We start from the raw sequence: 12,958 nt of genomic DNA, 5'->3' as shown, positions 1-12,958 counted from the left end.
TTAAACAAATATCATGTTTGAAGAGTCATTTTATTTGGCTAATTAGGGTTCAAGACTAGTAGTCTTTCATGTTGATCAGGTACCTCCTTTGTAAGCATGGGAAAGACCATCTCTGTGGCCTCTGTGATGTAGAGGAGATAACTCTTCATCCACCTGTCAGGCATTCAAGTCTTTGGTCGTAGTGTTAATAGAATAGGAATCTGATTTACCACGTAGCATCTGTAACTCATGCTCATACGAATTATCCTACTTGTTTAGTAAGTGAACAAAGTAAATATAGATCACCTGTTCTCTCGGAACAGATTTTAGCTGTTAGATATACTTGTTTTCACTAAAATTTGTTCTTACTGCAAAACATTTCCAGGGTACCCCCTGGATTCATCAGCCTTCAGGTGCATCTGAAAAAAAGTGGGCAAAAAATGACATAATGCTAACTTATGTAAACCTGGAAAAACAGTGAATTTATTAAACAACACCAGGAGTTATTTAAGTACCAAGTGCAGGAGGATCTGTGGTACTGAAAATAGGATCATGTTTGTAATTCTGCTTCTGCACTACTATATCTTCCCATATTTTTTTCTCAGTTTGGATACCACATATGTCTGCTGTTTCTGCATTCTTCATGTTTTCCTCCCTCACTTCCCCTGCCATACCTCATTTACCTTTTCTGATACTATGAGAGTCAATTTTGCCGAGCAGGTTTTATCTGCCTACTGCATTTTATGATCATTTGTATGCAGAATGCAATCTATATGCATTAACTAGATCCTAAATATATATCAAATCCAACACGAGTTTTTGGTTTTGCAGAATCACATCACTGCCTCTGCTGATCCATCTGCAAGTAGGTACCATATGTCAGTTACTTTATCGGGAAGCTTCAGGGGGATCCATTAGAGAGAGTCCGCAGCATAATTAGGAAAAAGAACATTTGTTTTCCCAGCTGCCCTGTTTTCATCCTTCCTCTTCAAATGTTCTGCTGATATCAATTAAGCTCACCATAGAAGCACCAGCCCGGTAAACCTGGGGAACTAATTGCTTTAAATCTTAATATCTTGCTTGCAAGGTGGATTTTCTTCAGTTGGTTCAGCTTTAATCCCATACTCCTCAAGGGATGCTGTCAGGAAGTGTTGCCTTGCTGTGGGGCAGCTCTGTAGTCTGCAGGTGTTATAGCACCATCACATAAGGGTGAGCAGCTGAACCTCAGCAAACCCCAGTGCTGGGGCTGTGCCCTTTGGGACAGACTCTGGCTGGGGCTGGCATGCTGGTGGCCACAGCTCCACCTCCAGCTCTGCTGGCATCCACCTAGGTGCTTGATAAGAAACTGGGGCAGAAACAAGTTGCCTTCCAGCTCTTGAATCACATTTTATCAGTGATATCCTAGGCTGAGAGTCTTACCCAGCCAGGAGCAACCTGAGGTATTGCAGAATCAGAAGCAGGGGTGCCCAGCAGTTCCATTTCCCTGTCACTCCCACAGCCATTCCCATCTCCCAGCCTCCTCCAAGAGAGACAGCGATGCCACACATGGCATCCTTCCAGGACACAGGGCTCTGCGTTTGGCTTCAGGATTAACATTTATCATCTGGTTTTCCCTCTTCCTCTTGTCCAAGGGAGAAGCCTGCACACAAAACATTTTATTTCATTAGGGAGTGCTTTTGTTTTGGTCTGTCTTTTTAACCTTGTTTGTAGAGGTCACTCTCTTGTTTACAGCAGAGAAAGCAAGGGTAAAATGTGCATCTGCTTTAGGAGCACAAAGTGGTGGGGTTCACAGAGCTCATCTGCAGCCTTGGCTGGTCTTAAAGCAAACTCTGCTTCCTCCTCTGATGAATTTATTCTTAGTATGGTGAGCATGATTGCTTCTCTTCAGAAGAAGAAGCAAGACTTCTTGCTCTGAGGCTTGGTGTGCTCTGCTGGACACCTTGGTGCTGGCTCACAGGGTCCTGAGGAGATTGTTCTGAGCCATTGTGCCCCATTGAGCTCCATGGAAAACCCCAGCAGAGCTTGAATGATGCTCTGGGAGAGCAGGTGTGTCCACACAAGCTAGGAAGATCTAATGGTACATGTAACTGATATGATATTGCACCACAGTGGCAACAGCATTTCTCTCCAACAGCAGCCTCCCCTTGCATGGGAATTTGTGTTGATAGGAAGCTGAACATGAGCCAGCAGTGTGCCCAGGTGGCCAAGAAGGCCAATGGCATCCTGGCCTGTATCAGGAACAGTGTGGCCAGCAGGTCCAGGGAAGGGATTCTTCCCCTGTACTCAGTGCTGGTGAGGCCACACCTTGAGTCCTGTGTCCAGTTCTGGGCCCCTCCGTTCAGGAAGGAGATTGAGGTGCTGTAGCAGGTCCAGAGAAGAGCAAGGAGGCTGTGAAGGGACTCGAGCACAAGTCCTGTGAGGAAGAGCTGAGGGAGCTGGGGGAGTTCAGCCTGGAGAAGAGGAGGCTCAGGAGAGACCTCATCACTCTCTACAGCTTCCTGAAAGTAGGTTGGAGCCAGAGGGGGTTGGTCTCTTCTCCCAAGCAACTATCAGTAAGACAAGAAGGCATGGACTTAAGCTCTGCCAGGGGACATTTAGGTTAAATATCAGGAAAAAATTCTTTACAGAGAGGATAATCAAGCATTGTAATGGGCTGACCAGGGAGGTGGTGGATTCTCTGTCCCTGGAGGTTTTTAAGACCAGATGTGGCACTCAGTGCCGTGGTCTGGTAACCAAAGCTGTAGTGGATCAAGAGTTGGACTTGATGATCTCAGAGGTCCTTTCCAACCCAGCTGATTCTATGATTCTATGTCAGTAGGGCCACCTTCATCTGTCCAGGGCCACTCCCTGAAGAAGCACAGTTTCATGCAGTGAAAGATCATGCTCCTGACTGCTGCTTTTGCACACTATGAAGGGCTTAGTTCCAGCTAAGTTGAAGGTAAAGTAACTGTTGAGGAGGGTGAAGAGAGCTAAGTCTGGTGGAACAGGGTGAGAAGCAGGTGCCTGGGGCAGCTGTTCTGCTCAGCCAGAGAATCTCTCCTGGAGGGACTTAAAACAGTAGCATCACCAGTTGTTCTGGCCTCCTCTTGCTTTTTCTTAGGCAAGCAGCATCCCAACAAGTGAAAACACACTGTGTAGCCAAATTTATAATGCTTAATGCTTAAAGTTCATCTGCCCACAAGACATTCTCATTTAGAAGCAATTTGCACTCTGGGTTCCTCCAGCCTGGGTGCATTCGAACATCATCTGCTTATTTCTGCTTCTGTCCTGCATCTGTTTTTCTGTCTGGTGCAGTTTGCACATCCCACCAGCTCCAGCATTCATGACATATTTAGATCAATTTTAAGTTCAGCATTGCTTTCCCAGGTCAGACTCTTACTGGAGAAAATCCCATCAGAAGTGGGGCCTTTGTGCATTGTAGTCTCTAGAGAGCTCAGCAGTGCAGTAGATACAGAGTGCCAGGAGTATCTTGTTTTATTTAATTAAAAGTAAATGGGGTTTAGTTGCCAATGTGGAAGTTTTATTCTTTTTCACTTCTTAGCATAATTACCTAAGTATGGAGATCCACAAGTAAATAAAGGAGGAACAGTTGTTTAGCCAAAGGGAGTGAATAGCTGCAACTGATTAAGTCATGGGTGCTCACTATCTACTTGATTATCATGTGTTGCCTGCAAGGATGTTAGAAATGCTCAACAAAGGTTAATTTCACAGGATCTAACTGTTAAAACTGGAGTAAGGATTTCAAGAAATGCCTCCCCGCCCCCCAAACATCAGTGTATACTAATGAGGCAGTGCTGGATTTCAGCTTATTTCTACATCAGACACATTGTGGTTGCTTGCTGCTTCTCCCAGGTTGCCAGAGCAGCTCTCAGCAGGGGAAGCAGAGCAGGATACCTTGCTCCCCTGTGCTCTCAATCAGGTTTCCTCATGCAATTTACAGCAGGATTATGTGGAGCCAGTGCAAATCAAATATTTATAAAATCATATTTAACTCATTACCTCATGTTTCAGTTGAGAATTTCAGGATCAAACAATAACTCTGACCTTGAAGAGGTTTGTGAATGCTTGACAACAGAACACTGTGGCTCAGCAGTAAGCAGTCAGTCATAATCAACTGAATTTTATCAGGGTGTTGTGTGAATATAATTAGAACTTCAGAGGGTTCAAATAAACATCAGGCTCCTGTTGAGTTAGTTCAGCTGGATGCAGCAAGAGAAATTAGCAAAGCTGCTGTTGCTGTGCAGTGTCAGAGATTTGCCTGCTGTTGACCAAAGGGTTTGTGGACTTGGCATGGTTCAGGTGGAGTGAGGCTCCATGCTGTGTTTCTGCTGGTGTGCACCATGCAAGTGAAGGCATAAGCTACTGGAGGGCTGGGAGCTGAGACCTCAGAGCAGCTCTCATTTAGCATTAGCCAGGGTTTTATACACTGTGTTTTCCACTGGGGTGTTCTTAGAAGTGATGCTCAGTGTGGGTGTCTTTGCTAAAGCTCTGCTTTCCTGGGTTCACCAGGAGAAATGCCTTTTTGAAGCCAAGCACACTGTACAGGGAGATGTTTTGAGAAAGGGAAGTGTTATTCATGGGTATGTGGTACCTGTGCTCTGATCTTCGTGGCTAAAGTAAACTGAGAGCCTCTCCTGGTCTTTCAGAATAACCTCTTTGTCTCACCTTTTGCATTTCTGTGTTCCTCATTCCTGCTCTAGGCCATTGGACGCCCACACATGCCTGCCTACTGGTCTCTGGGATTTCATCTCTCCCGATGGGGTTATGGCAGCATTGAGACTTTAAAGAAAACTGTCGACCGCATGCACCACTATAATATCCCGTATGTAAGTATGAATTTTTCACTGTGTATGCTAATTTTACAATCCAGAGTGAATGAATAAAATTATGATAGAGGAAAAGTGATTATCCTACTAAGACCATTGTAAAATAAGAGGATGTTCATAATCTTATGTAGAGGTTTTGCATATAGTATATATGTAATGCTTTAAAGAACATTTAAAGCAGGCTTTAAACGTGAGTTTTAAGTGGTGCCCTTGGCTGCATGATAGGTGATTCTAGTGTGGATTTACTGATATGCAGGATGAGGTGCTAGCATTTAAAAAATAAATTATGGTATGTCTGATGTGTATCATTGCCAAACAGCTGCTAAACTAGGACTTCTGCATTTCCATGTTCTCCATTGCTACCATGGAAATTTATAGGAGCTGAATTTGGCTTGACAGTTATATACAGTTATTATAGACAATCTCTTAGGTTTCGTTTCATGTTATTTACCTTTTTGTTTTAGTGGTGCACTTTCATACATTCTGATTTTCTGTATTAAATACTTCAATCATAGAATCATTTGGGTTGGATGAAATCATTAAAGGCCATCTAGTCCAACCCCTCTACAGTAAGCATGAACATTTGTCACTGGATCAGGTTGCTCAGAGCCCTGTACAACCTGACTTTGAATGTTTCCAGGGACGGGGCATAGACCACTTCTCTGGGCAACCTGTTCCACTGTTTCACCAGCCTCATTGTAAAAAAATTCTTTCTTATATCTAATCTGAATCTGCCCTTTAGTTTAAAAACATTACTCCTTGTCCTATTGCAACAGCTCCTACTAAAAAGTCTGTTCCCGTCTTTCTTATAGGCCTCCTTTAAGTATTGAAAGGCCACAATAGGGTCTCCCCCAGAGCCTTCTCTTCTCTAGGCACACACAGATGTCTCAGTCTTTTCACATAGAAGAGGTGTGCTGAGGTGTTTTTCCTCTGCTGAGGACTACAGAGCTGGGGGGAGCACTCATGTAATGTTTACTTTAAAAATGTTTAGGATGTCCAGCATCTTGATATTGACTACATGGATCGTCGCCTGGACTTCACCTATGATAAAGTGAATTATGCAGGTCTGCCAGAGTACCTCCAACAGCTGAAGAAGGAAGGAATGCACAATGTCATTATTCTGGTAAATTAATGATGTTACTAATTATTTCTCTGTTAATAAGATCTATTTGCAACACAGTGTTCATAGCAGTATCTAGGTGCAAATGCATGCATACTATTGCAGCAGATTTTCTGGTTTTGTCATTTGCTGAGAAGAGCTGAAGAACAATTTAGCACAGATTTAATATTTAAATGTGTTGCATTTATCAGATATCAGATATCTTTTTATCAGCATCATCTCTGTACCATAACATTAATTCTCTTTCACTTTTTTCACTCAGTTATCAGAATTTTTGCCTATGCTCAGGGCTGAGTTGAGATAGGAGTTGAAAGCTGAGAACTGGTTTTATGCAATTCAATGAATTTAATACTCACACAAAAATAGCTGAATAGTGGAAAAATCTATTCATAACCACTCTGTAAAGCTAGTATCTACAACTCATGTTGTCTTATGCAAACTTTTAATCTAAATTAATGTAAGAGTTTGATGTTAGTTTGATGTTAGTTAGCATGAAAATTTGTGGAAAATATTTGTTAATTCTGTGACCAAAATTGACATGTGACCGAAGAAATTAATTTGTGCAGAAATGAAAATGGAAGTTTTCTATCTTCCCCCATGAATTTTTCCAACAAAGTTTTCTCTTTCTCTCCATCAAGTCCCTGTACATGTCCTTGTGCTGAAATTACTCTTCTCCCAACAGTTAAGGAAGTTCCAATGGTGGCAACAAAATTCAAGACCAGCCAGACCGAAATTTATTAATTAAAAAAATTAAATAACTTAGGAAATTAAATAAAAGTCCTTGGTAGAGGCATATGATAGATAGAGGCAGCAGGTGTTGCCAACAGGGCCAAAAATTGCTTCAGGGATGGCTCAGGCTGGGCTGACCCACAGGGGAAGGTAGAGGAAACAGTTCCACAGGGTCCCTCTCAGCACTTTGTGCTGTAATTGCAGTCTTCAATTTTCCAGCCTAAATAGACAGCTTACACCTTTCATTTGGGTGCTATTATTCTTGTTTACCTCAAAGTGAAAATCTCTTATTGTTCTACTTTCTTTCTTGATATTCATTTGAACAAGTGTATTCTTCCTCAGTCTTTTTTGCTAGGCTGAATGAAGTATTTTATTCTCTTTTTCTTGGGTGAAGCCTTCAGATCTCCTTGTAGCAAGTCCCCCACATGTGCCCCAGTTTGAATGTGTTTGCCTGTGTAGCAGGTAACTGGAGTTCACAGTGCTACTGGTGACCCCATACAGTGTTTGGAGAATGGCAGAAAAATTTCCTTCTTTCTGCTAAAAATTGTCATGTATGACAAAGTCCTGCACCACATTTGCCTACATTGTATGTGTCCATGCCCAGCAATTAAGCCAAATAACAGATGCTCTCTACTAATCCCCCTCCCCTCCCAGATAAAGGACAGAGAGAGAATAAGGGAAAGAGACTTATGGGTTGGAAACTGAACTACACAACTTTAATGAAACAGTAATGATAAATAGGAAAAATTACTAAATATGTACAAATATACAAAAAAATTGATACCACATTCCTCCCCCCCCCCCCCCCCCCCAATAGCTCTCACGTCACCACTAAGGCTTTAGGACAGCCCTGGAAAAGTCCAGGCTGGACTCCTGGAGTCAGCAGCAGTCAGGAGCTGGAGGCAGGAACACACAGATATGGGCTGGCACAAATCAGGACCACAGGCAGACAAATGGATGGAATCCTCCTGTAGCAAACAGGAACAGGAGAAGAAGGGGAAGCAGGAAGGGAAGGAAGGGATTTTACCCTCATGATCCCTCAAATTTATACTGAGTATGACGTGTATGGGATGGAATACTCTGGTCAAATTTGGACATCTATCTTGTCCGTTCCTCCCCAAAGGAGGGTTGCAGGTGTGACCTCTTTACTCCTTCTCTCCTTCCAGAGGGCAAAATGTTCCTCAGAGCTGAGCAGTGTCCTTGGTTCTGCACACCAGTCTCAAGCTGTCACTATAAACATCAAATGTTATCAGTCCTAGAAGCAGACACTCTCTGAGAAACTTGCTGTTAATTTCAGCAAGTGCAGCTACTTACAAAAGACTTAGCTGAAAGCAAAAGTACAAGACAGAAAATTACCTTTATCCTGGCCCAAACCAGGACAGCTTGTAGGAAGAGAGACAAAATAGCCTCCTTCAATTGTGGCAGTGTATCAGGTGTTTACTGGAGTCAAGACAACCAAGAGGTACTGCAGCTTTCTCATCTAAAAATCACATTATCTTGTCAAATTGATAAAGCCAGAAGTGCATCCCTGTCCTTATTTTCCTTACACATTTTTTTTAAAGTGTAGTATATGACTGAGGATGGACTAGCCAGCACATCAGATTCCCATATCTGTATTTTCTTTTTGAAATACAGTCATGAGGTTTGCTGTTGTTCATTCTGCTGGGTTTATGGGTTTTTTTGTTTGCTTGTTTTGTATTGTTGGGGGTTTTTTCTTTGGTTTTGTTTTTATGTTTAGTTTGTTTGGGTTTTTTTGTTGTTTGGGTTTTTTTGTAGTTTCACTAAAAATATCTGCACTTTATTTGTTACTGGACTAATCTTCACTTTGTTGTACTGTAATTGCATTCACTGCTAGGAATCTTAATAAACCCCACACATCCCTACGTAAACACTTACATATGGATAATGAATATAGCAGCCTATATGTATAGTGAGAGTTGTTTGCCAGCCTTTTGTCATCAAAGATACATTGCTATGAAGGTCCCAATTCTTTCACAGCTGTTCATCATGAGAAGCTCCAGGTTGCAGCAGTGAAAACAGTTTCTATCACTGGAAGTCCAAGGCACAGAGTTTAAATAGGAACAGATTACTAAGTCACTCTGATGGAGAGCAACTTCAAGACAAAAATAGTCCAAAATAAACTGGATACATCATTGTAAATAACTAACCAAGCAGTAGGTGAGCACACGTGCTGTCAGGATTAAGTTTTCTTTCCAGCCATGAGGCAGTTTAGGCTCCCTGTATCCTGAACACTGCTCTAAAAATTATGTAATCTCTTAAAGCTGTAACACTAAATACCACCTGCCTATTTACTGGCTTGTCTCAAAGCAGTTTGTGAGACATAAATGTATCAGCAGAATATCATGAGTTTGAGGTAGCTCTTCCCATGCATGCTCTTGCCCTTCAGTAAATACATGGCAGTCCTCTCTTGTTCATCAAAGTCAGTTTGCCTCCAGTTGTGTTGCACTTGCTGCTGGGCAAGAAGCTACAGACAAGAGTCACCATTTAGTGGGCGAAGTACATTGTCTTCTTACTCATGAGTTTAACTTCAACAACATTTTTAAAGCCATCTCAGTTTCCCAGATGGTGCTTGCTAGAGCAGCACAAAGAGCTGTTGCGATATAAATCTAAATTCAGCTGTTTGGCAGATGCAAGGAATATACATTTCTTAATTCATGCAATGAGTCTCTTCAGCTCTAGTTTTTTAGATAAGCTTGTGGGAAACAACAAAAGCCGATCCAGTTTGTCATTTTTTCTTTAAAAGCTAATGGGAAGTATAGGTTGCACTGGTAGTGAAGCTTTGTATTTTCACTTTATTGCATTTGTTGTAACTCAGTATTAGTGATCTTTAGTGATGTAAAGCATTTTCATAAGTTGAGTCAGGACATGAAACAGTATGAAGGGCTTCATTCCCAAGTGACAGCAAGGCCATACTAACCGCGGTCAAGGCAAGTGCAAGTTGGATACCAAAAGAACAATTTCCTATTTAGATTCCCTTTGAGTAGTCACAGTAATGAGTGAGTTTCCCAAGTGTAGCAGATTGTTGCTTCCCTCATTCTAATTTGGGAAATAGGCCCTGATTGCAGTCACTTAGTCACATGTGAAACCTCCAGTAAATAGATTTGGGCAAGATGGGTTCAGTCCTCCTAATCTCAGGTCACTATGGTCACAAGCAAAGTGCAGACACAGACAGCCGTAAGTATTTACACCAGTAACTTGCCTGAGAAAGGGAGCCTGAGCTTGGGTGTGCCACCATTACAGAGGTGGCTGGTGCCTCATCATCAGGGAGACCGGTCCCCACCCTTGAATCCAACACTGAGAGCCCCCTGTGACTATGATCACCTTGATGGTAGCACAGAGGAGCAAGAAGACACCCATTACCAGAGCCTCTAAATACAGTCCTTCAGCACTTCTCTCTCCTGATCTCTTTCAGAGGCCACCACCATTTAAGGGAAATTTTGGCTAAGAGTGTCAGTACTTGGTCATCATTATTGCACTGAATAATGTTCATGCTTCAGCTGAGTCAGAACAAATATATTCTTTTGAAACAATGAAAGAAGTTCTAAAAGTAGCAATGACAACAATGTGAAATTATAAACATTATTACTGAAGAGGAGTTTTAATGAAAGACCTTGTATACCTTCCATTAAATCACATTAATAATAGAAACAGCTTGAAATGACATGAGTGACAAATTACTTAAAAGTCAATAGCAACATGCCCATGTTTCAAAATAATGCTTGATATCTTTAACATTTTAAAGTCCAGCTCTATGGGCTGCAGAGGCCAAATTTCCAGAAATGAGATTTTCTGGCTTTGTTTCAAAATCTATGTTTGTGGCCCTAGATGAAAATGCATTGGTCTTGATGAGAGCTGGGTGCTCCCAGGTCTCTGTGCAGTCAGCTGGAGTTAAGGATACTCAGTACCTACTCTCCAAGAGCTGCAAAAAAGATAGATGAGTTAGGGAAGATTTAACAGACATGAACTTCCTCTCCCACAAACAACCCATGAATGCACAGGAGGCTTTTGTTCTCTTTAGAACAATACTAAACCTGCATAATATATTGGATTTATGCACTCCAATAACCTTTCAGCTGAAGGAAACCAGAAGTTTGGATTAGGAGCAGCTAATTAAGATGACTTCTTCCAGCCTTTATGTCCCTTGAGAGGCATCTTTTCCACATTTGTAAGATAGTAACTGCAGATGGACAGTTATCTCTTTTCCAAAGCTGAACTGTTACACAAGTTAAAACTGTAATGGACAATTACACTCTTTATGAAGGTGGTGCTGAAGGTGGTATTTAAAGTTGAACAGAATTTTTCTCTTAAGGCAGGGGCTTAGTGGGGGATTTTGGTTTTGAGGCATGGAAGAATATTCTTTCCTCATAAGGGCAATAGCTATCAAAGGGCTTACAGGTAAATCAGGTAATTCCTTTAGGCATTAAAGTGAGCTTTAAAACATGCTTTTAAAGAGATTTACCACTTGGGAAGAGATTTTTTTTTTTTGTTGTTGTTTGTAAGAAGTTTATTAGTTAGACTTTATCATATTTTACTTAAAGTTCACTTAAATTATTGCACAAGCTACCAGTGAAAAGAAGAATTGTTTCAGTAGTGTTTTCATAATTTTGTTTTGTAACTGCAAGGTTTTTCCTTGAGCAGAACCTGAGGGAATATTTGCTATGAGAAAAGTAAAGAATTCACTTCTAAAATGGCTGCAATCTTCCTCTCTTCTAAATAACACAAAGCAGATAGCTGCTCCCAATTAGGGACATATTGCAAAGTGTACTTTTCTCCTTCTAGTCCCAGATGACTGCTGAGCAGAGTTGATTGGTATCTCTTCATCCATTGGCATCTCAAAGTATTCCTAACCTTATTACTCTCTGGCATGGTGGGCCACTGTTCTCCCCAGGAGCAGATCAGGCTCCCTTTCTATGAGCTTAGTGGCTACTGATGGCCATCCTGAGGCAGAGAACCTGGTGGTGTCAATGCTACTGGCAGCAATGGGAAGTGGTGACCATCTAGAGAAGTGAAAGGGGCAGCAAGGATGAGGTGTGGGTTGTAAAATGCTGAGGACTTCAAACCTGGAGACAGCATAGCCATGCATGAGTTGGGCCACTCTGCACCAGAATGGCAAACAACACCTGCGTCTGACACTAGATCTTAAGGGAAGAATAATGAGGTCCTTTTGAGGGTGGATGTGTCCCATCTTCAGGCACCTTAGAAATTTCAGTTATTCCAGGATTAAGTGGCTGACACTGAGGCAAGCTGGAATCAGGATTACCTTGGAGGAAATCCACAGGTGTCCAAGTGTGGGGATGCCCAGTGTGGCAGACCTTGGCAGAGGGTAAAAGGAAAATCTAGTACCTCTCTAAAACCATTTGGACACAGAATGTCTCATAAAAAATAAACACAAGGGTATTTAATAATTTCACATCACTTCTACCTTCTCCAAGAAACACAACATATCTGTAATGAATTTTCCTAAATTATTATATGTTCTCAGTTCTCATTAAGTTTTAATGCTGTTTTCCTCTAATACTATTGCAATCCAAATTTTTCTAAAATATACAAATAGAAAGGTAACTGTTACTGTTGGGATTCCAATAATGGAAATGCAATCACTGCTTTCAGGACCCTTTCATAAGTAAGGATGAAGAACCAGGCACTTACAGACCTTATGATCTCGGAGAGGAAATGGGAGTCTGGGTGAACAACTCTGATGGTGTAACTCCTGCTGTTGGAAAGGTTGGTTCATTAATTACCTAATGCATTTGGTGACTGCTGTTTCGAAGTGACAAAGCAGCTGTGTAACAGAAATGAGAAGATAACTGAGCATTATGCTTGTGAACTCTAGGCCTTGCCCCCTGGAGAGGCAGTGTTTCCTGACTACACCAACCCCAGGACAGTGGAGTGGTGGACCCAGATGTGTCTGGAGTTTAAGGATGTCCTTGACTATGACGGGATCTGGATTGTAGGTCTTATTATATTTGCCCTCCCTTCTTTTAAACAAAGAAAATAAGGCTTTTGACATGTGTCTTGCTCTCTTTATTAAAGGATATGAATGAACCATCCAATTTCTTAAATGGCCAGTATCCTGGATGTGCTGTTAACAATATCAATGACCCTCCTTTTGTCCCTCGTAAGTAGCATTTCCTTGACAGTGGTGTTTTTTTGTATTTTGTTTTAGTTCTGGATAGGCTATTTCTTAGAAGAAATTCCATCCTCTCATTTTCCATCTTTGCCTACCAGTTTTGTGCATTCAGTTACATATTTGTTCAATAATCCATTATTTCATCTTTGGTGG

At 41.6% G+C, this 12,958-nt stretch overlaps 1 protein-coding gene across 1 annotated transcript in view; it reads left to right on the top strand.

Annotated features, from left to right (window-relative positions):
• LOC139791536 (sucrase-isomaltase, intestinal-like) overlaps positions 1-12,958 on the top strand; it is a 56,336-nt gene that overhangs the window by 18,591 nt on the left and 24,787 nt on the right. The window contains exons 8-12 of the mRNA XM_071733878.1: positions 4,680-4,805; positions 5,797-5,928; positions 12,286-12,399; positions 12,509-12,625; positions 12,709-12,793. Of these exons, the coding sequence (XP_071589979.1) occupies positions 4,680-4,805; positions 5,797-5,928; positions 12,286-12,399; positions 12,509-12,625; positions 12,709-12,793 (574 nt within the window). The remainder of the gene's footprint in view (positions 1-4,679; positions 4,806-5,796; positions 5,929-12,285; positions 12,400-12,508; positions 12,626-12,708; positions 12,794-12,958) is intronic.

Source organism: Heliangelus exortis, chromosome 1 (genome assembly GCF_036169615.1).
Source record: "Heliangelus exortis chromosome 1, bHelExo1.hap1, whole genome shotgun sequence".
NCBI lineage: Eukaryota > Metazoa > Chordata > Aves > Apodiformes > Trochilidae > Heliangelus > Heliangelus exortis.
The sequence above is the reverse complement of the archived record's forward strand: the minus strand, read 5'-3'. Positions and strand labels throughout refer to the sequence as shown.